Here is a 26,749-nt window from a genome sequence, read left to right as displayed (position 1 = left end):
AAAATCCATTACGGGTTACAAGCCATGCTGTGTACGTGCAACCTCCTGATTTTAGAAATGGGCTATGTCAGAAGGCCAGATGCAAGGGAGGGCACCAGGATGAGGTCTCTTGTTATCTGGTGTGCTCCCTGGGGCATTTGGTGGGCCTCTGTGAGATATAGGAAGTTGGACTAGATGGGCCTATGGCCTGATCCAGTGGGGCTGTTCTAATGTTCTTAGGTTCAAAGGTCTTGCTTCCTTTGCTAATCTGAGCCGAAAGCCCTCTTCTATGAAAGCGTGAAGTAAAACTTTTCAGCAGTTCTTGTGTAAAACATTATTCCCTCTAGGAAAACCTCTCATGAAATCCTTGCATTTTATTATAGAGAAGAAATTGGAAGTACGATATAAAACACACAATTACTTATGTATGTGGATGCAGGTCTTTGCTCCTTGGGTGTAATTACCATGCTGGAAATTGAAATGCGTAAGTTCCAGGAGTCCCATTGTTTAAGGCATTTTAAAACTCCAAAATGTAGTTTTACTCCATGTGCCAGGATCCAAAGATCTTTCAGTTTGCTAGTGGAAGATTTGACTTTTCCCTTTTGAACCAAAGCTGCCCCTCCACCCCCAGCCCTTATCACAAACTGCTTTTGATGGTCTCCTTGATTTCGGCATCACCTTGGCATGGAAGATGCGAAGGTTGCTCTCTGTCAGGCGTGGTCCCATAGCTGCCTCTGCTCATAAACCTTCTGAATAGCCCCATGGAGCAGACCTTGTACTTGACAGGGTCAGAGCCTCCACAATCTACTTGCTGTTTCCTTTCTGAAAGATCTTCATATTGCTGAGTTCTTGGCCAGCTCTGTGCTTAGCCGCATACCCGACCTAATCACAAGCTAATCCTTTCTAACAGTGTGGGAGACCTGTTGCAAATGCCTGCCATTTGGATGGTATGCCCAGGCCTTGCGTAGTGTTAGAAACTGCGCAACAGATCCTCCTTATGGTTGCATAGGGTGGTTTTTGCTGAATCATATGGACAGATCAATGCATGGATGTACTTGACTCTGAAGTTTATCTCACTCAATACTTAACATTTATGTAGCACTTCTGAAGTTTCAGATCACTTGCCGTACATTATCTTGCTAATTCTTTACAACCTTCTCCTAAGGTAGGTGCTTTTGGTGGCCCCATATTGCAGAGGAGGCTGAAGGATCAGTGATTAGGAATAGCTAGGAGGCTGATGGCAGAATCATTATCTTGAACAGGGAACTTCCTGATTTAGAGTTCAGTCTTGGCCCCTGCATTATGGTAGCCCTCATAAAGCTACTGTGTGTAAATAAATGCTGCTGTGTGTAAATCTTTGATATGGTGCTTGCAGCATGTTAAGTGCTATATTGAAAAGTGTAGCTCACGGTTTCTGCCTTGAATGGCTTCCAGTCTGCTGTCTCAAACTGATTATATGAAGAAGCTTTGATTGTTTCCTGTAGTTCTTGGTAGTTCAGTCAGTGGAGAGCAGTGGTTCCCCAGTTTTAGGAGCCTGAAGACCACTGAGGCAAAAATTGGAATTGTTGTGGCTGTAGGCAGTCTGGTCTCTAACCTCTCTGGTAGTCCATCTCCTGAGTGCTCATCCACAGACAAAGGGGACAAAGAATGGACCGCCCACAACTGACACTTCAGTGGCTATGGCTTCAGGCGATCCTTTCTCAGCCCCCTCTGGTGGTCAATGGGAGATTTCTTGCTCAGTGAGACACTAGAAGTATCAAAGGCAATTTTTTGCCCTGAGCCCTTGTGGACCACTTCTCAGGGTCTCACGGACCACCTGTGGATAGAGCCATAGAGCACAGGCTGGGAACCAGTGGTGGAGAGTGAGGTTGGGAAGGACTTTTACCTTTGTGCCCTGCTGCTGAGCTTCTCAGAAGCATCAAATTGGAAATGCATTGCTAGTCCAAGACAGATTGCTGGTCTGGTCTAGCAGGACAGCTCTTGCATTCTTATGCACCAGTCAGAAGAGACTGGAGCTAAGTCAGCATCCTTGGAGGTTTGCATTTCTTCAGGCAAAACAAGGAGAGGGAGTTTTCTGGGAATGTGTTTGATCATTGCTGCCTTCAAGTTACTTGCTTCCACTGGCTGCTTCCTGTCTTCCTAGGTGTTGCAGACACTCAGGTAATGGTAATGGTTTCATAGCAGATGTTTAGCTCACAGAAGTGTAAGCGTTGTGGCTGTCTGGTGGAGTTAATGCATCAGCTTCAGAACTAGTTGTGCATAGGATGGAAATAATTGTCTAGGAGCACTGGCTGTTGGACCTAACTCTGGCTCTGGGGGTTTCATAATCAAATTGCTTTTCTATTATATAGGAACTCTGGCATCTGAGATGATGCCCCTCAACTATATAAGAATGAACCCTGGTGTAATGTCTGTAAGGGGATTTTTCTCCTCTGTTTCAGTCCTCCAGGGGTGTCAGACTCATTTCATGTAGTGGGCCAAATAGCATTCATGGTGCCTGCTGAGGGCGGGAAACGACATCATTAAGCAGGAAGTGACATCATTAAGCAGATGATGGCCAGAAATAAGCATTTGTTCTCGCATTGAAACTAATTAGCTGCAAATGACATAAGGGAAAATATGCAAATCTTGTTCATAATATCAGGAGATGAGAGAGCCCAGTTATGCTGGGTGAGCCCAGTTATAATGGGGGCCAAATAAATTGATTCCGGAGGCTGCATCCAACCCTTACGTTTGACACCCCTCCTCTAGAAGGTCTGTCTTATGAAAACTTAGTGCAGGGCAAGAAGGTCAAGTAAACACTGAGGGGACTCTAGACTGAAAGAGTATGTTTTGGCTGGAGCCTGAAGGTCTAATGATAGTACATATAGTGCATTAAAGCAGATTTGTCCATTTCAGTGTTCTTTTTGAGACACTTGGCCTGTGGGCTTGAGCAGAAGACGAATCATCACACCATTAGTGCTTCTGCTATACTTGTTGTGGATGGTGAGTAAGCACCATTCCCCTAACAGTGTGTATTTACTTGCCTTTTGTACTTCACCATTACTGAGATCTCCACACAGCCCTCCCTCCTACTTCCTGTTTTGTTTTGGATTAGATACTGTGATAATGCAATCCTGAGCTGGCTTTGCAAGGAACACTAGTACTCTGTTTAGGGTTTCTCTACCACCCCCACCCCCACCCCACTCCGCTGACACAGATTCACAGTTTGTCATGATCTCAACACAACTGCTTTAGCATTGGGGCTTTCCCTATTTTCTGGGTTCACTTGGCTCATAAGAATAAGGGTTCTTATTGGTATTTGAAGTGCTGGAATAGTGAACAGTTCTTTACCAACCTTGTGCCTACAGATAAGTTCTTGGTTTTCTGGTACTGGGATGACACAGAGATAGACACTTTGCAAGGGCAGGGAGGACAGGCTGGATTTTTATTTAACCCGTTTCTGCCCAGTTCTCAGGTGTACACATTTGATCCCTGTTGTGTATATGCAACATTGGACAGAAATGGCCTAAATCAAACTGTGATGAAGTAGGTAACAGGACTGAAGTGAAACTACAGCAGAGTTCCAAGAAGCAAGGTGCAGTAGTGTATTGCATCTGAAACTGGACATGTAGAAAGCCATTGGAAACGCAAGAGCTCTCTAAAAAATGTTAGTCTTTCTTCCAACAAGGTCTTGCTCTAATTTCAATAATTTTTAAACTGGGTAGTTAAAGAATTATTGATGGGCTGTCTTTTTTCTTTCGCTAGCAAACCACAAGTGTACTCTTAATTCCACCACTTACTCCCCTGGGGATGTTAAATGCATTGTTCCGGTGTGGTGAACACAACTATTTCCTGTGCACCTAAGATGCATAACTTTGTGATTTTAAGAGCAAACTTGGGTGGTTTGGAGCATTTTGTGGTGCATCTCAAATTTATCAGTTCCATTATTAAATGTAGTTTTACTTGGGACATAAGGGAATTAAGGGACTGGCAAGATAATGTCAGCATTTTGCTCATGATCTGCTATGGGGGAAACCTCATTCTTGAGAATGTATTTGGGGTGTGCTAATATAACCTGCCCACCGCACAATCTCTTGTTGTCCAGGGTTGTGTGGGTTTTTGCAGGGGAGGGGGGGAAGCTATTATGAGGAGTTATAATCCATATGTAAGGACTGGCATTGCTGCCGGCAAAATAGCCGGGCGTGCAAGTTCCTTTTCCTGCTGATACAGTGGTGCCTCGCATAACGAAATTAATCCGTTCCGCGAGTCCTTTTGTTATGCGAGTTTTTCGTTTTGCGAAGCGCGTTTTCCCATAGGAATGCATTGAAATTTAATTAATGTGTTCCTATGGGCAAGAAAAGTCAGAACAAAGTCAAATTTGGTTTACAAAGTGTTTATTAAGTGCTCTTTAAAGGCATACATACTGTACAGAGGATTTCAAAAACGGGGGGATGCTGAGTGGGGAGCTTGAAGGCTGTAATCCTGTGCACACTTTCCTGGGAGTAAGCACAATGGGACTTACTTCTGAGGAGACACGCACAGGATTGTGCTCTAAGCTGGGGAGGACAGAGCAGCTGCACTCAATTGCTTGCTTTTGCTGTGATCATGGGGGGAAACGTGAAGGAAATGGGGTAGTGAGAGGGTGAATGAGCGATGGGGGGATGCTGAGTGGGGAGTTTGAAGGCTGTAATCCTGTGCACACTTTCCTGGGAGCAAGCTGACATGAAGATCCTCCTTTACTAGGGTGGACAGGATCATAAAGTGACATGATGATCAGCCCCTTACTAGGGTGAACGGGATCATAAAGTGACATGAAGATCCGCCCCTTAGTAGGGTGAACGGGATCATAAAGGGACATGAAGATCCGCCCCTTAGTAGGGTGGACGGGATCATAAAGGGACATGAAGATTCACCCCTTAGTAGGGTGGACGGGATCATAAAGGGACATGAAGATCCGCCCCTTAGTAGGGTGAACGGGATCATAAAGGGACATGAAGATCCGCCCCTTAGTAGGGTGAACGGGATCATAAAGGGACATGAAGATCCGCCCCTTAGTAGGGTGAACGGGATCATAAAGGGACATGAAGATCCGCCCCTTAGTAGGGTGAACGGGATCATAAAGGGACATGAAGATCCGCCCCTTAGTAGGGTGGACGGGATCATAAAGGGACATGAAGATCCGCCCCTTAGTAGGGTGGACGGGATCATAAAGGGACATGAAGATCCGCCCCTTAGTAGGGTGGACGGGATCATAAAGGGACATGAAGATCCGTCCCTTAGTAGGGTGAACGGGATCATAAAGGGACATGAAGATTCGCCCCTTAGTAGGGTGAACGGGATCATAAAGGGACATGAAGATCCGCCCCTTAGTAGGGTGAACGGGATCATAAAGGGACATGAAGATCCGCCCCTTAGTAGGGTGAACGGGATCATAAAGGGACATGAAGATCCGCCCCTTAGTAGGGTGAACGGGATCATAAAGGGACATGAAGATTCGCCCCTTAGTAGGGTGAACGGGATCATAAAGGGACATGAAGATCCCCCCCTTACTAGGGTGAACGGGATCATAAAGGGACACGAAGATCCCCCCCTTACTAGGGTGAACGGGATCATAAAGGGACATGAAGATCCCCCCCTTAAGACAAACCAGGACAAAAAAAAAAATTCGTTATGCGAAGCATAAGTCATAAAAATTCGTTATGTGAGTTACCAAACTTCGCACACCGCTTTCGTTCTGCGGGTTTTTCGCTGCGCGGGGCATTCGTTATGCGAGGTACCACTTACTCTGTTCTGCATTTCTGCTGTAGTGGTGAGAGTGCTGAATTGAACTTGGGAACACACTGGGTGGACAAACCACATTCCTAGGGTTACCAAAGCAGTTCTTGACTGTGGAGGTCAAAGAAACCTCAGAGATAGAAGGGCTCTTCCACTTTCAGTTGCTCAAAAAGCAAGAATGGCCTGTTTTATTCCTAACTGATGGCTAAGTGCAACTAAATAATGTTGCTTTGATGACAGTGCAGTGAATCCTTGATTTAATGAACTAATAGGCTGTAAGAGGTGTTTGTTAATGCCAAGAGTCTGTTAAGTCTGAATGCATTGAAGTCATTGGAGATCCATGTATGCACAATGTGTGTGTTTAGTTTGTAATGGAGGAGAAAAAGTCAATTATTTCCAGTCTGTTAGATCAAGGTCTGATAAATTGAAAATTCACAGTATATTTCAGTACAGGTGGGGCCTCGTTATCTGTGGGGAATGTGTTCTTGGATCCCCCCCCCCCCAAAAAAAACAGCAGATAATGGAATCAGCTGTTTTTGACCCTTTAAACCCTCCGGAGGTGACCAGAGCACAGAGGCCGTTTAAGCCTCAGAATGCCTTAGAAGGCATAAAAATGTCACTTCCAGTTTCCCTTGGGAAACGGAAAGTAGTGTTTTTTTTACTGAAAAGGCCATTCTGCCTCTGGAGGGCTCTGATTGGGCCAAACCTGGATGCACAATCCATGGATACGGAGGCCTCAACTGTATTTTTGTGTTCTCACCCCTGGTTTAGGAGCTGGGAAAGGTGTTGAGAGTCACATAGAAAATGTCCTGAACATGCACATCAACTTTCATTCCAGCATATCTGTCTTCAAGATAGATACGTGTTGTATTTTCCTCTCTTTGGAAACTGATGTAGCCTGATGCTTGAACTGATGTCTTTCACGCTTGGCGTGGGAGGGAGGAGAGCAGCTGTCCTTGCTTCTCCTGGCACCCCTTACAGTGGCTCTTGCTGTTGTCTCTTTTGCATTTCTTTTTGCCTTGTGAAATTGAGAACCATCTTCATATTCCTTCGGTTATGCAAAACTGCTTTTGAGAACTCATTTGTTGAATGGGCCCTTAAGTAGATGTACCTGTTTTAAATGTGATGCTGCAGTGGTCAAAGGAGATACTGTTACAGACATACTCAGTATATCAAACTAATTAGCTTGTTCTGCCAGTGTGCTTTAAACAATTCCCCCTCCCCCCCACGCACATTGATTATGATCCTGCTAAGGCTCTGGATAAACTTTGATGCCTAACTTGGAGGAGTCTGCAGGGCAAATAACAGTGCCAGCTGCTGGTTTAAAAAGCAGTGTCTGGCGCATGTGAGGGGCCTGCTTTTGTGTGTGGGGTCACAATCGGTTGCATACCTTTTAAGGGAACCCAGGCAATATGAATGGGTGTACAGGGTATAGCTTTGAGCTTATAATCCATTTCCTGCACCCGCCTCTGTGCTTTTGTTGCATCTTGTGATGCCACTATCAGGGTCTGTTGTAACTGTTTTGTTCCTATTACGCTGTTAGCCTTGCGGATTTCTATTTGCCAGGGGCTGGAAGGAGAAAATGTGTGTCAGCCGTGCATCTGATTTTCATGGCAAAAGGAAATGATTTTCATGGCAAAAGGAAATTGACCCAGGTGGTTGACAGAATGGCTCCTGAGTTTGCTGGCTGAAGTCAGCTGCCCCTTAGGTTTTGCCAGAGCTTCTGGAGATGTGTTGGAGGCAAAACCTCAGGTTGAACCTAAGTGAGATTTTGAGCCCACTCGACTCCTGCTTTTATGGCTCTGCAGTTAGCAAGAACAATCTTCCTTCTTCACTGGCATTGTATCCATGACGGTGCTTTGGTTGAGCCATATCAGATTGTTAAGGAGCTTTTGTAACCACCTTCTGAGGAACTCGGAGCCACCTGCAGTCTGCTGAAGAGTCTTTGCAGGTGGTGTCTCCCATGCTCTCAGCTGGGTGCCATGATGACAGCAGATGCACTTCGTGTGTTGCAATTGCTTGGAGAAATCTTAAATCATGACCTGTTCTTTTGACCCTTGTCCCTTCTGGCTTGGGAGAAGCTGCCTGAATTGCTCTGCAGGGCTCCTAATACCCATTTTTGACAGACGGTGTCTGGTCCATGTGTAGGACATTCTCTTGGATCCCTCAGTACAGCACAATTTCAGCATTTTGGGGAGCAGGGTGCTTGAAGAGGTTAGGACCGGACATTGTCACATGCTTTCAATCTGGCTTCAGGCCTCATTTGGGAAAAGGCTATCATGATGGTTCACCAACACAACCCACAATAATAATAATAATAATAATAATAATAATAATAATAATAATAAACTTTATTTTTATCCCGCCCTTCTCCCCAAAGGGACCCAGGGCGGCTTACAACATATTAAAAAAAAAAGATTAAAACATAATTTAACAGATAAAAACATATTAAAAACACATTAAGAGAAACCATAAAAACAGTAATCAGATAAAAGTCAGAATAAAAAGAGCATAAAACAGCAGTTCAAGGAGGAATCACGCCTGTAAAAAACTAAAAGATGTATAAAAGATGTTAAAAAGGCCATAGAGTCAGAAGGCTTGTGTAAACAACAGGGTCTTCAGGCCTCGCCGAAAGGTCTCGAGGGAGGGAGCCATTCTCAAGTCAAGGGGAAGGGAGTTCCATAACATTGGTGCCACCACTGAGAAGGCCCTATTTCTTGCCGCCGCCCCACGTACCTCTTTAGGCGGCGGCACTTGTAAAAAGGCCTTCTCTAATGACCTGAGAGGACGAGCCGGATTGTACGGGAGTAGGCGATCTCTAAGATAGCCTGGCCCAGAGCAGTATAGGGCTTTGGGCGTAGAGGTGTGCACCTCTGAGCATGGATAATGAGGATGAATAAACTGAACCTCAGTCAGACAAGACAAAGACGATGATGCTAGAGGGACACACTTAGCTGGGGAAATCCGTATTCTGGATGGGAAAACTCTCTTCCCTGCTATGTTTGGTGGTGCTGTTGATTTGAACTCAGTGCATGAGTGTGCTCCTGGATGGCCAGATGTGTCTGATCCTGGCTTGTTTTTCTTCTGCTGTGGCACACAGGAGACTGACTTGTACAGAATCAGACCATTGGTCCACCTCAAGTGTGTTCTGCACTAACCAGCAGTACTTCTCCAGAGTTTCAGAAGGGCTTTTTCTCCAGCGCCCCTGGAGGTGCTGCCAGAGGTTGAACAGTTTTTCTGTCACTGAACCAGGCTCTCCCTAAACTGTAACTTTAAGAAAACCAAAGTTCCCTGGGCATGTGAGCGGGAAAGGAAGGATATAAATACTTTTAATAATTGTCTGTTTATCTGGTACTGTTCTTGTCTACAGAGCTTTATAGATAAGGTAAGTGGGGGGGGGGGGAAAGGCAGGATCCTTGCCCCAGGAAGCTTACAGTCTCGGTTTTCACCCTGTGAGGGGGGAAGTGAGAATACCTGGGTATTTGCTTCAGAAGTAATGAAGTTACATACAGTTTGGGAGGTGAGCTGTCAAAAATTGCCTGGACAATGTAGACTTGAAGGAGGAAGAGGGGGCTTCCTGCATAGCTAGGTTTGTGTTCCTAGGTGTTGACTGACTGCCTGGTATCTGCCAATGCAGATCACTTTTACTTGCCTCTTTGGATCCATTCACCTCATCGCTTTTCTTCTGGCATGTGCCTGTGCACAGCCGTTCTGGGACATGGCTTCAGGGCAACATGGATTTTCTTTTCTTCTCCAGGTATGTTAGAAGATGGGAAAAAGTTTGACTCTTCCCGTGATAGGAACAAGCCATTCAAGTTTGTGATGGGCAAGCAGGAGGTCATACGTGGCTGGGAAGAAGGTGTTGCTCAGGTAAGTTGGTGCAGGTGTAAAAAATATGTAGGGTACCAGGAATTGTAAGGAGAGTCCATTTACAGTGGGGGTTCAGAGAATCTGGGATTTTGTGTTGGAGCAAAGGGCTTCTTCTGTGCTTGCAAGATCTGTGCATTTAACTAGAAAGATTGTCAGCTATGTGATAAGTAGGCTCCAAGGTCAATCTTGATGAGTTGGTTCTGGTTACAAAATCCAGCTACAGCACCTCACCAGAGTGGGGTTATCCTGAGACAATCCCTGCTGATACGAACCAGGAATTTGGAGGGTACCAGCGATGCGCCCTCAACGTCTTGAGTCATGGCCCAGTTGCAGTGGGAAGAGTCACACAGGTTGTTCACCTTCTGGCACACAAACTCGTAGGACAGACTAGGAACCCATTGGGGTGTCTCTTGCCTTGCATCCCAGTCTGAAAACATTTATAGGGTTAGAACCAAACACTCCAAAACAGCTATGTGTAGTTCATTTATGCTATTGACAGCTTATTAGAAAAGTGGGTATAAATGTGACTTAGGGCATCCTGCGTTTTCCCTCAGCAGGATAGCATGGAAAGAGCTGCAAGCTGGTAGGCTTGATCCATACTTTATGCAGTGTAAAGCATCTTGTGAATCTTCTTAATAGAGGCAAGGTATGAATGTGGTAAAGAAAGTGACTGAGAAGGCTCACGAGAATTTCTCCCCTCACATATACCTTCACTGTAGTCTTTGCTGCCTCTCTCCTAACCTTACAGCCAAGGTGCTTTGTACACTGATATTTGCTGACCATGGGGCTCCTGGAAGAGGAGGCTTGCCTGTGTGCTCACTGTGTCTGCTGTTTCTTTTCTAGATGAGTGTTGGCCAGCGAGCCAAGATGATAATCTCGCCAGACTATGCTTATGGTGCCACTGGCCACCCGGGAATCATCCCACCCAATGCCACTCTAATTTTTGATGTGGAGCTTATAAAATTGGAATGACAAGAGGCACGTGTTCTCCCATCACCCTGCTCTGGGGTAGGTGACAGTCTTGGAAGACTTCTGTGTTTTGCTCCAGGTGGCTGTTTGGGATCATGAGGCAGAGGGGGAGAAGGTGGCACTTTCAGGGACTTGATGAAAGCAGTTGTGCTATGTGGCTGCTCTTTGTCTGTATGGAGCAGGGTGTGTATCAAACCAGCACCCAGACCATTCATCAACCTGGCACGAAGAGTGAATATCTTGCCATAAGTGGCAGGAGACTTTCTGCCGAAGTGGAACCTGGCAGCCAGACAGGGTTGCCTTGGAGACTAATGGGCATGATGGCTTGATCAAATAGCATCTGAGGTGTGGAATCGTCTCCTCCAGTTCTCCTGGCACTCCTTCCATTCCTCCCCCCACCCCTGTGTGGTGCTTCCCGCCCTCCCTCCACCTCTCTCCAGGGCAGACTCTAATGCAAGTCTTCTTTTGTTCTAACAGGTTTGGCACATGGAGAAATCCAGAAATCTTTGCTTCAAGATGAATGCACATGAATTTGTATGGAGCTTTCCTGGCTATCCACTACACTCTTGGTGTCACCATCCACCCTGATTTGAATGTGTCGGGTCACTTGGCTCTGCTTCTGACTCTCCTTCCTTGTTTTCCTCTGGGTTTTTTTTTGACATTTTAAAGCTAAATGCTGTAAACCTCGGCTATCTATTTTTGGTCAAGTTCTTTAATCTTATTTTTTGTTGGGTTTTTTGGTGTAGACTTGAGTTGTGTATGATTGAGCATTACTAGTAAGTATACTGATTGGTTCACATTATATAGGAATAATTGCTTGAACAAGGCAAACCGTTTTGTTTGTTTTTGGAAGTATCTATTGTATTAAATTTGTTTGCTGCTGCAAAGCCATACAAAGCAGTTTGAGGAGCTGTCGAGGGCTGAATAATCCAGAAAGCCGCATAGTCATAGGAGTTGACACTCTGCCTGACATTTGAGGCCACCAGGGACTTTTTCCCCTTCCCCATCCCTTGCCTTCCTCACTTCCATCTTGGGGACAGTTTTCACAGTTACGTAGTAAGTAATCTCTTCATTCTGGGGCAGTTCTTGCCTCCAAGTTATTGACTTCTTTCCCCCTCCACCAATATTTTGGTGTATTTTCTACTGGATTTTCAGGATATTTTTAATCTTATAGCACTCTGGATTCCACAATTAAATTTAAGAACTTGGAAGTTGCTGTTTTATTGTGGGGTGAGGGGACAAATCCTGGCCACAAATCCCCAGCCATCAGTGCGGATATACTAGAGAGTTCTTTACTGAAATCTGATGCTGGTCATCGCAGCTTGCAACAGCCTCTTGTACAATGCACCAACCCCCTTTCCCCCCATGTAGTGAGTTTGGTAAGAGAATTGCCGCTGCCACTTTCTCCATCACCACAAACACATAGAGTTTTATTATTGCAATAAAAAATGCTTTATGCTGGCTTTTCTCAACTCCTCTGTCTTGGTTGTGATTCTTTTCCTCCTCTTTGCTTTGGGCAGCTGATGAGAACGTTTTGGGACACTGGTTTGTATACCAGATGGGCTCAGATCAGTGACTGCACAACAGATACCAGAGGAACACCGCATGACTTAAATCAGCATTGAGAATTATTCTGGACCATGGTTGCATGGTTTGGGCAAAAGGTGGAGAATCTGAGAGGCTGACCTTCCTGTAGCAGTACAAAATCCCAGTGGCCCAGCTCAGAAGTAGATCAGCTCTCTGAGATTGGATGAATGGCGTGGGGTGGGGCTCTCATTTTCATTTTCTCTCTTGGGTACCAGAATGACTCTGGCCAGTCTTGCTCACTGCCTCCCCCCACCTGTGCCTGCTTTGTGGCAATTTGCTTCACACTTCATCAGAGCACTAGTCTTCCTCGTTGGGATTCCTCATTTGAGAAGATGAGTGGTGGACAGACTTCCATAAGGAACTTGTCCATCATACCAATCATCCCATTATGTGTAGCCAAGGGAGAAATTGTGGGATAAGTATGGTCACACTTCCAGTATATGCAGGGCCAAAGACAGGCATATACTGTGGCCCATGGTAAACTGAGTCAGAGCAAAAAAAAAAAAATTATCCCTTTAAGGAGCTTGGTATGATATGCCTCACAAGAATCCTGTAAGATAGATTAGGCCAAAATTGTTCACAGTGTTCAGGACCAAGCAGGAATTTGAACCTGGATCTCTTTGGTCTCAGTTCTGTCTGCCGCCTAGTACTCTACACTTCCTAGAGATATCTCTTATTTCATTCTTTAGGAATATTTATATACCCCTTTTCAACCAAAAGTAGTTCACAAAGCAGTTTACATGGCAAAATCAATAAATAGTTCCCTGACTCCAAAGAGCTCAGTCTGAAAAAAGATGCAGAAGAGCAACAGCCACAAGAAGATTCCAGGCTGTGGTGAAGAGAGAGACAGTTGCTCTCCCCCTGGTAAATATAAGAGGAGGACAACTACTTTGCCCAGTTAGCAAGGAAACATTGTATGACGCATATACACAGAACATTGTTCCAGCCCTGTGTGTAGTCTTGTTTTAAAAGTTGTGCTGTGCTCTAAGGAAACCTAGTCGGAAAGACTTCTGTCAAATGCTCCCTGGGGCATTTGGTGGGCCGCTGTGAGATACAGGAAGCTGGACTAGATGGGCCTATGGCCTGATCCAGTGGGGCTGTTCTTATGTTCTATGTTCATCCATCACATGCTTTAGATCAGAGATGGAGTTGCAGGACCTTTCAGGGGGTGGCAGTCTACTGTACTTGCATTTCCTTCTCGCCCACTGAGAGCTGATTCACATTGTGCAGGGGCAGCTTGATTGCCACATTTATGCAGGATGTCCTTGAGAAAGGGAGAAACCTGGCAACAGTGAAATGGATTGGCAGTAGGTTCAGACTGGCCAAATAAAGCCCTCTCTGAATCTGCAAATACAGTCAATATATAACCTGCTACACTGGCTGAGTGAACAGAACAGTATGAGCTACCAGCGGAAGCACCTGACCCCATAGAACAACTGTCACAGAAGAGGGCCCCTGCTGTTGCTCCCCCTGCAAGTCCAGGTAGGAAGAAGCGGCTCCTCCTGCAGAGACAAGACAGCAACAGCAGCTCAGTTAGCCAGGTGGAAACTGCCCAGCCCCAAGCATCAGCTCCCAGGCCAGTGCAAAAGCCGATTGCCCTCTTCAGGCTCTCACTGGTCAGCGGGATTCCATAATTGAGCAGAACTGTCTCCTTTTGGTCCATTCTTGCTTCACAAGGAAAGGATAACATTGACCATGAAGATTCCATTTCCTGTGCAGCAGCTCTTAGGGACAGGCACAACAAAAATGGTGAGACATACAAAATTATGCCGGGGGTAGATAGAGCGATTCTCTTTTCCCTCTCGCATAACCCCAGAACCAGGGGACATCCACTGAAATTGAGTGTTGGAAGAGTTAGGACAGACAAAAGAAAATACTTCTTTACCCAGCATGTAATTAGTCTGTGGAACGTCTTGCCACAGGAAGTAGTGATGGCATCTTGCCTAGATGCCTTTAAGGGGATTGGACAAATTTCTGGAGGAAAGTCTATCATGGGTTGCAAGTCATGATAGGTATGTGCAAGCACCTGGTTTTAGAGGTAGGCTACCTCAGAGTGCCAGATGCAAGGGAGGGCACCAGGTTGCAGGTCTCTTGTTATCTGGTGTGCTCCCTGGGGCATTTGGTGGGCCACTGAGATACAGGAAGCTGGACTAGATGGTCCTTTGGCCTGATCCAGCGGGGCTGTTCTTTATGGTGAGTCTTTTGGGGGGGGGGGCTGAGTGCCTGTCAGACCCCACCCCATTTGCCTTAATACGTTATCCTAAGAAGCCCTGTGGAGTTCCCTACAACGTGCCAAGGTTCCTGGGTGTGAGGGAGGCCACAGAATCTCTGCCTGGAAGGATCCAGCTCATGCATTCTTGCCCAAACATCTCTGGGCATCTTAAACTTGTAGCCTGCATACAGAATAACTAGCATTTTCTATAACAGCATTTGTGGCCTTCCTGGATCTGAGTCTTCGGAAGTGAAGGCAGGTGCTCCTTTAATCCTCCCTCCCAGGTTTGTCAAACATTGGAAGGCTCTGAAAACAGGGCTGCAGCTTGGGGAAGGGTCACAAGTGTGGAAAGCAAATATGACTGTGAAGTCAGTGGATTTTTGTCCTGAGGCAGAACATTCTGTTTCTCCTTCTTCTCCAGGTTGAGCGGGGAAGGCCAGGGCTCCGAGCAGCCTTATGCCTGCTTGGGGAGGGCCGGTGAAGGATTGGCTTCCCCAGGAATCCTGTAATTGCATTATGGTAAATCTGTTACACTGTCGCCTTCCGGCCTGCTGCTTGCCATTAAGGGTGGGAATGTCATGTGTGTCATTCCAGAGCCAGCCCGTAGTGCATGGAGAGCTTTTGCCTCCCATTGGAAGTTGCAGACCTGGGAGTAGCCCTGGATTCTTGCACGGGTCTGGTTGCAGGGAGATCACAGGGGTGGGGGGGTGGGGGGGCTGCTGCCTGAGCGCCCACTGTGGCTGAGCTGCTGCTGTGGAGGTTTTGAAGCTGTTCTGCTCCTCAAGCTCTCCCAGGACGCTTATGGAAATTTCCTGCCCTACACAGAAATGCAGCACTGCAGTCTGGGATTCTTGGCTGTTTAACCCCTTAGGGTCACGCTCTTGATCAGCTGGCTGGTATCTGGTGAAATCTCACAAGACCGAGAGCACTGAGCAGCGCTTCCCAGAAAGCAGAGCTGGATTTTGCTGTATTCCAAACAGACGGCACTGCATCTTGCCTAGCAGCAGCATAAGTTGTGCAAATAACTGTTAATTTTAATAACTGGACACCCAAGTACTAAGTGCACCCAGTTTTGCTTACCAGTAGTGGTTTCTGCTCATACACCAATGGATCATAAGGCTGACGTCTTTCAGACTATCCCAACTTTCTGTTTTAATGGTTGCATTGTTATTCGGGGGGGGGGGGATAACACACCGAAGAATGCTGCTTTGCTTACGGGTCGCTGGGCATCTCACCCTGAAGGTGTCACAGGCTTACGAAGTCCAGTCTTGGTTCTCCACGGCTTGGACCTGCCTTCTCATTAATTAGTCCTTTGCTGGCCAGGCTGCTCAGTACAGCCTTGTGTCACAAGCAGCATTTTGTGGTATTGCCAGAGTCTCAGGAGCAGTGGAGATGCTTTGAGGTGCCGCACTGTGCAGGTTCAGAGGGGTTCAATCCCGGCATCTTCAATGGCCTGTGTGTCTTTTTCCCCCTTCTTGTTCACTTTTGCTTGCTCCTGCCTTAATTGTGCTTGGCAGCAACTGCTGTGGGGGATGAAAGCTGAATCCACCTCAACTGCACTTTGTGTTCCCGGATGCGAGCAGGAAATCTGCGAGGCTTGTCTGAAAGGGTGCACAGGGTGCTGTTTTCCTGCTGAGAGAGCCAAGCGGTACTTGTAATGACACACATCCACACAACCGCCCCCGTCATTCTCTCTGCTTCACCCACCCACTTCTCTCCCCACATTTGTCTCCTGCCATATCTTGCTGGATGTTGTCTCCACCACTTTCACTCCCTTTTCCTTTGCATGGGGCTAAACATGGACACTTGCTATAGGCAGAATTCCTGTGAAGTTTGCTGGGGGGTTGTATGTTATCCCTCTCCTCCTCTGTGGTTTGGCTTGTGGAAAAAAGCACCACACCTAGAAAAGTGGGATGATGCAAGTTGTACAAGACAAATTCTACACAGGAGAATTAAGAGTTTGTGAGTAGTTTTCCTCACTTCCTGCTAGGAGCTTTTTTTCTCCTAGCAGTCCTGCGAGGTAGGTCAGGCTGAGAGAGAGAGAGAGAGCGCGCGCAACTGGCCCATCATCATCACCCAGTTTGCTTCATGGCTTGGTTGGGGTTTGAACTTGATCTTCTTGGTCTTACATCAGTACCCAGTTCAGGTCCTCTCCTCCAAGAGGGTTCATTCACACAGACATCTACCATTTGACTTCACAGCTGATTGTGTGACAGGCCCAGTCAATGAGCATTATGCTTACAGTGACTTCAGGTGGACTGTGCAAGTCCCGGGTCTGGCTGATCTGTGGGGCTTATTCAGATGTGAAAGACACTCCTTGACATTTCAGTCACCAAGTGCACATGCATGTGTGAAGGAGCCCAGAATGTTCATGTGTGTAAAGACCAGCGGGCTGAAAGTTAATATTGGGTCTTTCATGAGTGGGTTTGTGTAGCCACACTCTCCCTTTCCTTACCCCAGCATCTGTTGGGTTGCTATAGGCAGTGCTGTAACTAGAGTGGGTGCAAAGCACTAAGTTTTCAAGGTGCCTGAATGTGCTGTGCAAGCAGCCCCTCCCTTTCCCCTTCAGAGCCATTCTGGGTTGGGGGAAGCAAAACGGAGGCATTTTCCACCACTAGGAATGGTTCCAAGGGGGAGGAACTGCTTGCATGGTGCATCCAGGCACCTGCAAAACTTAGCGCTTTGCACCCCCTCTGTGGGTTAGTGCAGCCAACCACTGGCTCTGGGTTAGTGCAGCTCCCTATGGTATTGTGTCACAACCAGGTTCATTGGAGGATTTGGGACATTCTAATTGTCAAACGCTTAAACCAGGGGTGCCCAAACCCCGGCCCTGGGGCCACATGCGGCCCTCGAGGCCTCTCAATGCAGCCCTCAGGGAGCCCCCAGTCTCCAATGAGCCTCTGGCCCTCCAGAGATTTGTTAGAGCCTGCACTGGCCCGACGCAACTGCTCTCAGCGTAAGGGTAAATGTTTGACCTCTTGTGTGAGCTGTGGGATGAGGGCTTCCTCCACTGCTTGCTGTTTCACGCCTGTGATGCAGAAGTGGCAGCAAAGGAAAGGCCAGCCTTGCTTTGTGCAAGGCCTTTTATAGGCCTTGAGCTATTGCAAGACCTTCATTCATTCATATAAGTTCATCTTTAATATATTCATTTATTTAAACTTATGTAAACTTATTCAAATTTTAAATGTAAATTAATTCTTTTTTCCCCCGGCCCCCGACACAGTGTCAGAGAGACGATGTGGCCCTCCTGCCAAAAACTTTGGACACCCATGGCTTAAACCAAACACAGGCTTTCTGCTGCAAACAGTACCAATATGAGCTTTGAAGAACTTCAGGAAAACACTGAAGGGAAATATTAAACCTGTGTGTGCACACAAAGCTTCAGGGACCACTCGGAACCCCTCCTGCTTCTGATTCTGCTTCACAGTGGCCTGGAAGATGTGCCGAATAGTGTGAGAAGATTATTTGATGCAGCCAGGATAATCGTTCCCTAATCTAATTAATCTGACCACAGGTGCAAATGAGCCAAGCTGGCTTGACACTGGTCTTGGGACTGCCTTACAAGCTCCTGAATGGGTGTCTGGCCACATGATCACCCAGAATCTGGTTTTCAGCACCATGACCTTCCCTGTGGAATGCTGGCAAGTCAAGTTTTGTGAGTGGGCTGAAGTGGGAACACTTGACATAGCCCACCTTATGAAGCTGTAAATCTTTGGGGAGTTCTTGTGACATTACAATCTGTGCGGTGATCATGTTTGCAAGTGTCTTGCTAAATGCTTCTTGTCAGAACTGTGTGGCAGATCAGAACAAAGGTCTGTCCAGCTCCAGCAGTGGCCAAGCAGCTGCCACAAGCACAAGCAGGGGATGAGACCAACAGCTCTCTTGCACTCTGACTCCCCAGTGACTGGTAGTTTGTGGCTTCTCAACAAAGTCATTCACAAAGTGGTTTATGTCAGCGTTTCTCAATGTTTGTCCCCTGCCATACCACTTAGCATGCTCCTCCTATTGGAACTGCCACCAGAAGTAACTGTCAATGATGTCAGATTGAGAGGCCAGACACAATGCAACAAACACCAGGAAGAGGCTCAGGGTGGTCGGGAAGGTCCATTTTGGGCATGTGAAAAGCACATGCTGGAACTCTGTCCTCCAGGTCAAGCCCCTTACTGCTACTTGTCATGTTGCATTCTGGTTTTGCTGGCAGGCAGCAGGGGGGGGGGTCCCACAAGTACTACCAGACACCACCTACGAAGAGCCCCGCTGGATCAGGCCATAGGCCCAGCTAGTCCAGCTTTCTGTACCTCACGGTGGTCCCCTTAAATGCCTCAGGGAGCACACAAGACAAAAAGAGACCTGCATCCTGGTGCCTTCCCTTGTATCTGGCATTCTGATGTAGACCACTTCTAAAACCAGAAGTTTGCACATTACACATCATGGCTTGTAATCTGTGATGGACTTTTACTCCAGGAATTTGTCCAATCCCCTTTTAAAGACATCTAGGCCATCACCACCTCCTATGGCAACGAGTTCCACAGACTAACTACATGCTGAGTAAAGAAATATTTTCTTTTGTCTGCCCTAACTCTCCCAACACTCAATTTTAGCAGATGTCCCCTGGTTCTAGTGTTGTTGAGAGAGAAAAGAGCATCTCTCTATCCGCTGTATCCATCCCCTGTATAATTTTGTATGTCTCAGTCATGTCCAGTACCACCTCCAGTACATGTCTCAAGCACCGCAGGTGGTATGAGTACCACTGTTTGAGAAAAACTGGTTTATGTAGTTCAGTTCAGCCCAATCAATCAATCAATCAATCAATCAATCAATCAATCAATCAGTGGTTCCCTGACCCAAGGGGCTCACAATAAAAAAAAAGATGTAGAACCAACAGGCCTGGGGGCGGGGGGGGGGGAGATGCCATGCTGGGGTGAAGAGGGAAAGCTGCTGCCCCCCCCCCACTAAATATAAGAGGACACCATGTTAAAATATGCCTCCTTGCCCAGTTAACAGCAGCTTTTAAGAACCTTCTAAGCTAGTGATAATCTCCACGATCTTGTGGCAAGGAATTACATTCATTATGGACCATGGAATGTGTTTTTACCTTGAGCTTAATCTTCCAAATGTGCATAGTTCTGACCTTTCAGGGCATTTGCAGAAACATTTGTCAGGGAAAGAGGGAAAGCATCATGCAGGGAAGACTAAATTAAAAGCCCTTGGTATATTTTCAAGTGGTCAGGTGTGGGCTGTCACAGAACTGCAGAGAGAGGTCTGCAATCAGATGCTGAGTTTCCACCTATGGGTGACAAATGTGGTGACACAAGGAAGGGTTTGTGGCCAGGACTTCACCTAGACCCCTTGTTCTGAAGGGACCCAATTCTGTGTCATGCATTTTCCTCATGTCCATGCAGAGCTCATGCATTCTCCTCTAGGACTAGAATGCCACATGCAGTGCCTTGTTCGTCAGTGCTCCTGGACTGATATGGGCTCTGTGTACTAGTATACCCTAGAGAAGCTTTTAGCTCTTGGCAACCTAGACCTTTGGCGACCTAGACCTTGTGTGCAGAAGAAGGGCTCTTAGCAGATCATATAGATAATACATATAGAGGCCTTGTTTAGGGCTCTGGAGGACAAATTTGACAGGTGGGGTTCTTGAAGCCCCTAGGCAGTGAGGGCGAATGTTGGCACATTGTTGTAATCCACTTCCAATGCCTTGCCCTGCCCTGCCCTTGTCAGGATCTGGCCTGGTATGACTTGCTGCACCAGTTTGAAGTGTTGAAACAGCCTTCAAGGGTCAACACACAGACAGCCCATTTTGGTAACCTAGTCACAAGTTTCTGACAAGTAGAACCATGGACACTGTGAAAAATCTCAGGTCTTTCCAAGTTCTTGATCATTCAGTGCTTACAACTGTCAGCACTGTGTGAAGAACCAGAGGCAAACAACCTAGTGCAAAACTAGACAAGAAGATGAGGATCCGAGTTCAAATTCCAGTCTATTTAAAATACATAAATTAAATATTGGGTGGCAATGGAAAAAAGTCGGGCAGGTCTGCACTGCAGCGCCAGGAAAATGGGGGAAGGGAGAGAGAGCCCTTCCCCATGCCAGTGCCACTTTACAAGGCTAACAATTTGGAGAATTTGGATCAAGGTTCCAGAGTAAGAGTTAAGACATGCACCCCACACACTGCAGCACCTCTCCAAAACCCCGAGGGACTTCCAGCAATGCATCTCCATGTCTGGGCCTGCGCTTGTTCTTATGTTCTTAATTCTCCTTTGGCAAACTTTGATGCCTGCTTGTTGCTTTTGTCCACTAGGGGGCACTGCATGTTCAGGATGAGGGGTGTCTGAACCCATTCTTGGGAAGAGCAGGTGGTGTGTGTGTGTGTTGGCTTGTGTCCTTTGATTTTGTATCCTGCTCTCTCACAGAGATAGTTGCTCTGCAACACAAGAGCACATTGTACCATTACGGAAATAATTGTGGTTTTCTGTTTCCAAGTGTCAGTGAAATAAAATAACCGGAATGGGTGAAGCCGTCTTCTGCAGTCAGACCATTGTTCTGTCTAGCCCAGTGCTGCCTACTCTGAGTGACAGCAGCTCTTCTTCTTCTCTTGCTCCCTGATCCTTTTGAGCAGCAGGAGCTGCTGGGGACTGAACCCTTGGAGAAGCTGTCCACGACTTCTGTGGTAGCCAAGTCCTGCTCTTCAGGACAGCTTCTGCCTCCAACTGGCAGCTCAACCACGGGGAGGAATCCACACTGCCAGCATGATGGCAGAGAGGAGGCTTCATTCCAAAGCTGCTGTTGCTAGTCCACATAAAATGGCTGGTGTCTTCATCTCAGACAGACCTTTCCTCTTTAGGGGCCAGTTCTGACCGCTCTGGTGGGGGCCACCAAGAAGCCTCCTCCTCCTTGCCCTTCCTCTGAGGAATTTTGCCTTTTATACAACTAAGGGCACAATCCTAACCAATATTCCAGCACTGACCTAGCCGCAATGCAGACCCAAGGTAAGGTAACAAACATGCCCTTACCTTGAGGAGGCCCCCTTGACTGCCTCCCAATGCAGGAAGCAGTGCTCACCACACTGGCACAGTTATGTCAGTGCTGGAAAGTTGGTTAGGATTGCACCCTAATCTGAGGAATGAGTGGAGTGTGTTAGTGCAAACTGTAGGTAGGTGAGAATTCTCTGACAGAACTTCCTCCCATGGAACTACGGGACTTTCCAGAGAGTTGGTGCTGCTTTGAGACAGTTCAGGGTCACAGTGCCAGTGTTTCTGCTGATGATAGATGCGGGGACGACGACTTTAAAGTAGAGGAAGAGGGATAGACCATTCATTACTACAGAGTATTATCCTAGAAACAGAGCTTGGAAGAGTCTTCTGGAAGCAAAAAATAGTTCACACAGTGGTTTATAGAGCAAAATAAATCAATAAATGGTTCCCTGTCCCCAAATGGCTAACAATCTAAAAACCAGCAGCAGCCACTGGAAAAGATGCCATGCTGGGGAAACTACCTTTCAAACAATCTAATCTACAGACAAGTGACAGGGACACACATGGTGGGATGGAATATTCTTTTCACCCCCTGAATAAAACAAATTCAGCAGCACAGAACAATAAAAACCCAGCAGGCACAAAGCAGCCTCAAAGCCCTGGCAAATGGAAATATCTCAGCGCATTGAAACCGACACTGGGAGAGATCTCCGCAGGCAAGCGTGGCTCCGTTTTGAACCCCCTGCTGGGAATGGCTCCGAAGGGAGGGGCTGCTTTCCCACCCCGCTGAGCCTCCCCGCCAGGCTGGGCACTTCGCCCCCCTCCAGCTACACCACCATCAACAGCATTATATCTCCCCCATAAAATGGACATAACAGTTTCATATCAGTGGGTGGAAGATGTGAGTAGTGCAGTAACTATTAGCTGCATGTAATTAATATCCAGGGACACCTCCTCCTTGGCAACCAAGGCGCAGAACTCCCACACTTCAGCTCAGGAGAAGTCACAGGATGTCGATGTGATAGCAACAAGTAATGTATAGACTATGGAACTGAACCTGATCGCGTAACTCTAGGGGTGACCTGTCTGCCTGGAATGAGGCCTTGGGCAGTTTACTTACTGGGCTGAGTGGTAGAAGGTTGAGGCTGCTTGTGATCTGTGTGATATGTGAGAATGGAACTATCACAATTTCAATTGTGAAGTCTGAGCAGAGGTTCATATGCAGTACTATAGCCCTGAAGAACTTTGCTGAAAGAGGCCATGACCAGCATAAGCAATACATTTTACAGCTTCTGTTGGCCAGATGACTGCAAGTTGAAGGTGATGGAGCTGCTTGCTTGAACACCCTCATCTCTCATACCTACTGATAACATTTCCTGCACACAGAAAGCTAGCAGCTCAGCGAGCTCTGGAATGTTACTTTTGTATGTAACGAGAGGGAGTTGCAGGTGGGGGCAGGGCCAGGCCATCCATGAGGCCAACTGAAGCAACGGCCAGACAGCAGTCTGTTGGGAGGCACCCATCTCTGCCCACCTGCTTGCCTCCACCAGTGGCGTCATTAGGGTTTGCATCACCCTGTGCAGGAGGCCAACACATCGCCCCCATTATGCAGTGGGTGGGGCAATGACCCGGGTGGTGGGCATGGAGACGTACCATTGCCCTGGCCCGCTGGTTTTTCTTGGCTATACCTTTTGATAGAACACAGATATTTCAACTTGGTTTTTTTCATTGCACTCTGCTGTAAATTACACATCGAATGCTGTATAACATGATGTATTACTCCTACAAATCATGATATTAGCTATTTTGGTCACTTGCATGCCATGGTGAGGCACACTGCAAAACGTACACCACTGGTACCAAGGAAGGATTTCACTTTCTCCCCTGGGGAGTGACATCACTAGTGACCAAAATAGCTAATAACATGATTTGTAGGAGTAATACCATCATGTTATACAGCATTCGATGTGTAATTTACAGCAGAGTGCAATGAACTTAGAGTTCTGGTTTTAGCTCTGATATATGGAAATGACAGCTGACTCATACTAACACCGTATTGGTTCCATGCTGTGTCATAATAACATCTCATTGGCTCTTCAAACAATCAGTCTAATTGGTCTGTTTTGAATTAAGGAAAAGTACTTTTTTATTAAACCAGTTGCATTTTTGTTCTGGTTTTTTTGGCCATAACTTTTGATAGAATTGAGATATTTCACTCCGGTGTTTTTCACTGCATTCTGCTGTAAATTGCACTTCGAATGGTATCTAACACGATGATGGTATTATTCCTACTAACTGTGATTTTAGTGATTTTGGTCACTAGTGCATGTCACCCCCCCCCCATTAGTAGTTGGCAACCTTCAGCCTCAAGAGACTCTGGTATCGCGCTCTGAATGGTGGTTCTGGCACAGTGTCTAGTGTGGCTGAAAAGGCCAATTTGGGAGTGACAATCCCTTCCACACTGGGAGCAAGTGCAGTCTGTCCCTGGTCTGTCTCCCTGGCTATGGGCCTTCCTTCTTTGCCTCTTTGCCTCAGACTGTTGGCCAAGCGTCTCTTCAAACTGGGAAAGGCCATGCTGCACAGCCTGCCTCCAAGCGGGCCGCTCAGAGGCCAGGGTTTCCCACCTGTTGAGGTCCACTCCTAAGGCCTTCAGATCCCTCTTGCAGATGTCCTTGTATCGCAGCTGTGGTCTACCTGTAGGGTGCTTTCCTTGCACGAGTTCTCCATAGAGGAGATCCTTAGAGGGATCCGGCCATCATCCATTCTCAGGACATGACCGAGCCAACGCAGGCGTCTCTGTTTCAGCAGTGCATACATGCTAGGGATTCCAGCTCGTTCCAGGACTGTGTTGTTTGAAACTTTGTCCTGCCAGGTGATGCCGAGGATGCATCGGAGGCAGCGCATATGGAAAGCTTTCAGTTTCCTCTCCTGTTGTGAGCGAAGAGTCCATGACTCGCTGCAGTACAGAAGTGTACTCAGGACGCAAGCTCTGTAGACCTGGATCTTGGTATGTTCCGTCAGCTTCTTGTTGGACCAGACTCTCTTTGTGAGTCTGGAAAACGTGCTAGCTGCTTTACCGATGTGTTTGTTTAGCTCGTTATCGAGAGAAAGAGTGTCGGAGATCATTGAGCCAAGCAAGAGGCCCCTCCCCTTCAGAGCCAGGTATGCCACCTCTGTTTTGCTCCCACCCTTTCGGAATGGCTCTGAAGGGGAGGGGGCGGGGTGGCTTGCAGGTATGTTCAGGTATTTGCAAAACTTAGTGCTTTGCACCTGCTCTAGCTATGCATTTTGAATGGGCAGGATGGTGATAGCCACCCTTTGATGTTTGCCTGGTAAGCAGGTGCTGCCTCTGACCATGGGTCTTACCTGCCTACCATGGCTAATAAGGGTTAATTAACGTGGCAGCGTGGTAAGTACAGCAGGTGCCACAACGTGCCATGTAAGCAGCCCCTCCCACTCACCGTCAGAGCCATTCTGGACAGCAACAGCAACACACAGGCACTTGCCAAACCAAAAGGAGCTGGAAGAAGATCATAGAGGTGGCAGTGCTGCTGGAGGAAAAAGGAGGAAAAACCTGCCATGGCTCTGAGCAGCTTATGAAGCCCCAAGTAGGCAGGGGCAGGCGATTAGGAGCTTGCTCCTTCCCATTCCTTTCTCTCCTTTGCTTTACTTACAAGGAGCGCAACAGGCTCTCCCTGCTTGCATTTGCAATGCAACGGCGCTCCCAGCATCCTCTGCTCTTGTCCATTTCGAAGAGAGGCTGTGGTGCACCCATTCATTCCGGTGTGCTTGCACACACAGGGGACACTTTGGGTGGGATTCAGGTGGTGCAGAGGCATTCACCACCCCAGTGCGCTCTACACAGCCAGCCAACCAGATGCTCCAGGGAAGGCCACAAGCAGGGCAGACGGGGATTTGATCCCTTTTCCCCACTGCTTTGTTGCTGTTCAGCCATTGGTGTTCAATGGCATGCATCAGCCCTGAACCAGACAGTGCCACAGAGCCATTGCGGTGAAAGTAGTTGCTAGGTTGCTCCTCCTCTGTGCTCTGACAAATCTCCTTAGAACCCTCTAAGCCAGTGTCCATTGAATAGCCTACCAACCAGTTTTCTTGAGTCACGACAAGTTCTAGTATTTTGTGTGTGTGTGTGTGTGTGTGTGTGTGTGTGTGTGTGAGAGAGAGAGAGAGAGAGAGAGAGAGAGAGAGATCCAAGTGTCAGTCTGTAGATTCAGGCAAAGTTTTTAAACACAAGTACATTGTAAGAGATCCGAATGATGACACTTCTGTGGATGTTGCAGGAAAGCATCTGATTCAGATTCTGCCTCAGTTCCTCAGTACTGCTGAAGATCAATGTTTCTAGTCCCTTAATTTCAGGCTTGGTGTGTACACACTGGCTCCCTGAGTTAAGGACTGCCTTTGTGCAGGCACAACACCACATCCTTTGGTGGTGTTTTCACACAGGTGCAAGAGCACAGGACTGCAAACTGAAACATACATATGTTGAAACATAGCCATTGAAACATGTTTCAGCTTACATGTAGACCTCTGGAACCTAACCTGTATGTACGTTGAGGACTTGGAGCCATGCTCACAAGCAGGAGAGAGGCTCCACTTCTAGTTTGTCAATTAACTGTAGTGTAGGAAGCGCGAATACGGAGAGCAACGGCTTCTGCTGACAATATAATCTTGTGAAGCTGGTTTTAGATATGAGTCGCCCACGCACACCACGTCATCCTGGTGCTCTGGACCGGTTATCTTACTTGGCACCCAAGTGCTTCTTGGGTTTCACTACCGAATCAGTGGACAGCTCCTCCCTCTCCAGTAGCCTTAATCTCGGCCTCTGTTATAAAGTGGAGAGCAGGCTTGGAACACGGAATTGCTACGCGGAAGTCTTGGCAGAGGCATCACCCAGGTAAGAGGGCTGCCCCGTTAGGAGGGAAAGGGAGAGAAGAGGCCAACCAATTTTTATCTGAAAGCAAAGTTAGAAATGATTTTCTCAGTCTGTTTTTTTTTTTTTTTAAAACCCTCCCTTTTATCATGTCACTCAGGTGAGGGTGTAAATAGCATTTTGGTTTTGTAAGGAGACCCTGGAGGTTGGGCATTCCTACTCGACCAGGACTCGGAAAGGTGGGCCTGCCATCCTTCCTCCAGCTCTGGGGAAAGAATGAGGAGGGATGAGGCTGAGCCCAGCTCTTTGTACCCTGGTTGGTGCTGACAACATTTCAGGGTTGCCTGTTAATTAATAGCTCATTCATCCCAAGTATTTTAAAATCAACTGGGATATTGAGCAGGGGGAAACAGGGGCTCTGGTATTGTATGCTTTGATGTCTGTGGACTTGGGAGAACTTTGTTAGAAAACTTTGTTAGAGTGGGCACTGTGTGGGCATGGACTGTC

General features: G+C 47.1%; 1 protein-coding gene across 1 annotated transcript in view; it reads left to right on the top strand.

Annotated features, from left to right (window-relative positions):
- FKBP1A (FKBP prolyl isomerase 1A) overlaps window positions 1-12,047 on the top strand; it is a 36,800-nt gene extending 24,753 nt beyond the window's left edge. Inside the window, exons 3-5 of the mRNA XM_066624173.1 lie at window positions 9,494-9,606; window positions 10,450-10,614; window positions 11,053-12,047. Coding sequence (XP_066480270.1) covers window positions 9,494-9,606; window positions 10,450-10,578 — 242 coding nt within the window. The 3' untranslated portion in view covers window positions 10,579-10,614; window positions 11,053-12,047. The remainder of the gene's footprint in view (window positions 1-9,493; window positions 9,607-10,449; window positions 10,615-11,052) is intronic.
- The last annotated feature ends 14,702 nt before the right edge of the window (window positions 12,048-26,749 follow it).

The sequence above is a fragment of the Tiliqua scincoides genome, chromosome 4, assembly GCF_035046505.1.
Source record: "Tiliqua scincoides isolate rTilSci1 chromosome 4, rTilSci1.hap2, whole genome shotgun sequence".
NCBI lineage: Eukaryota > Metazoa > Chordata > Lepidosauria > Squamata > Scincidae > Tiliqua > Tiliqua scincoides.
Note: the sequence above shows the minus strand (reverse complement) of the source record. Positions and strands in the feature narration are given on the sequence as shown.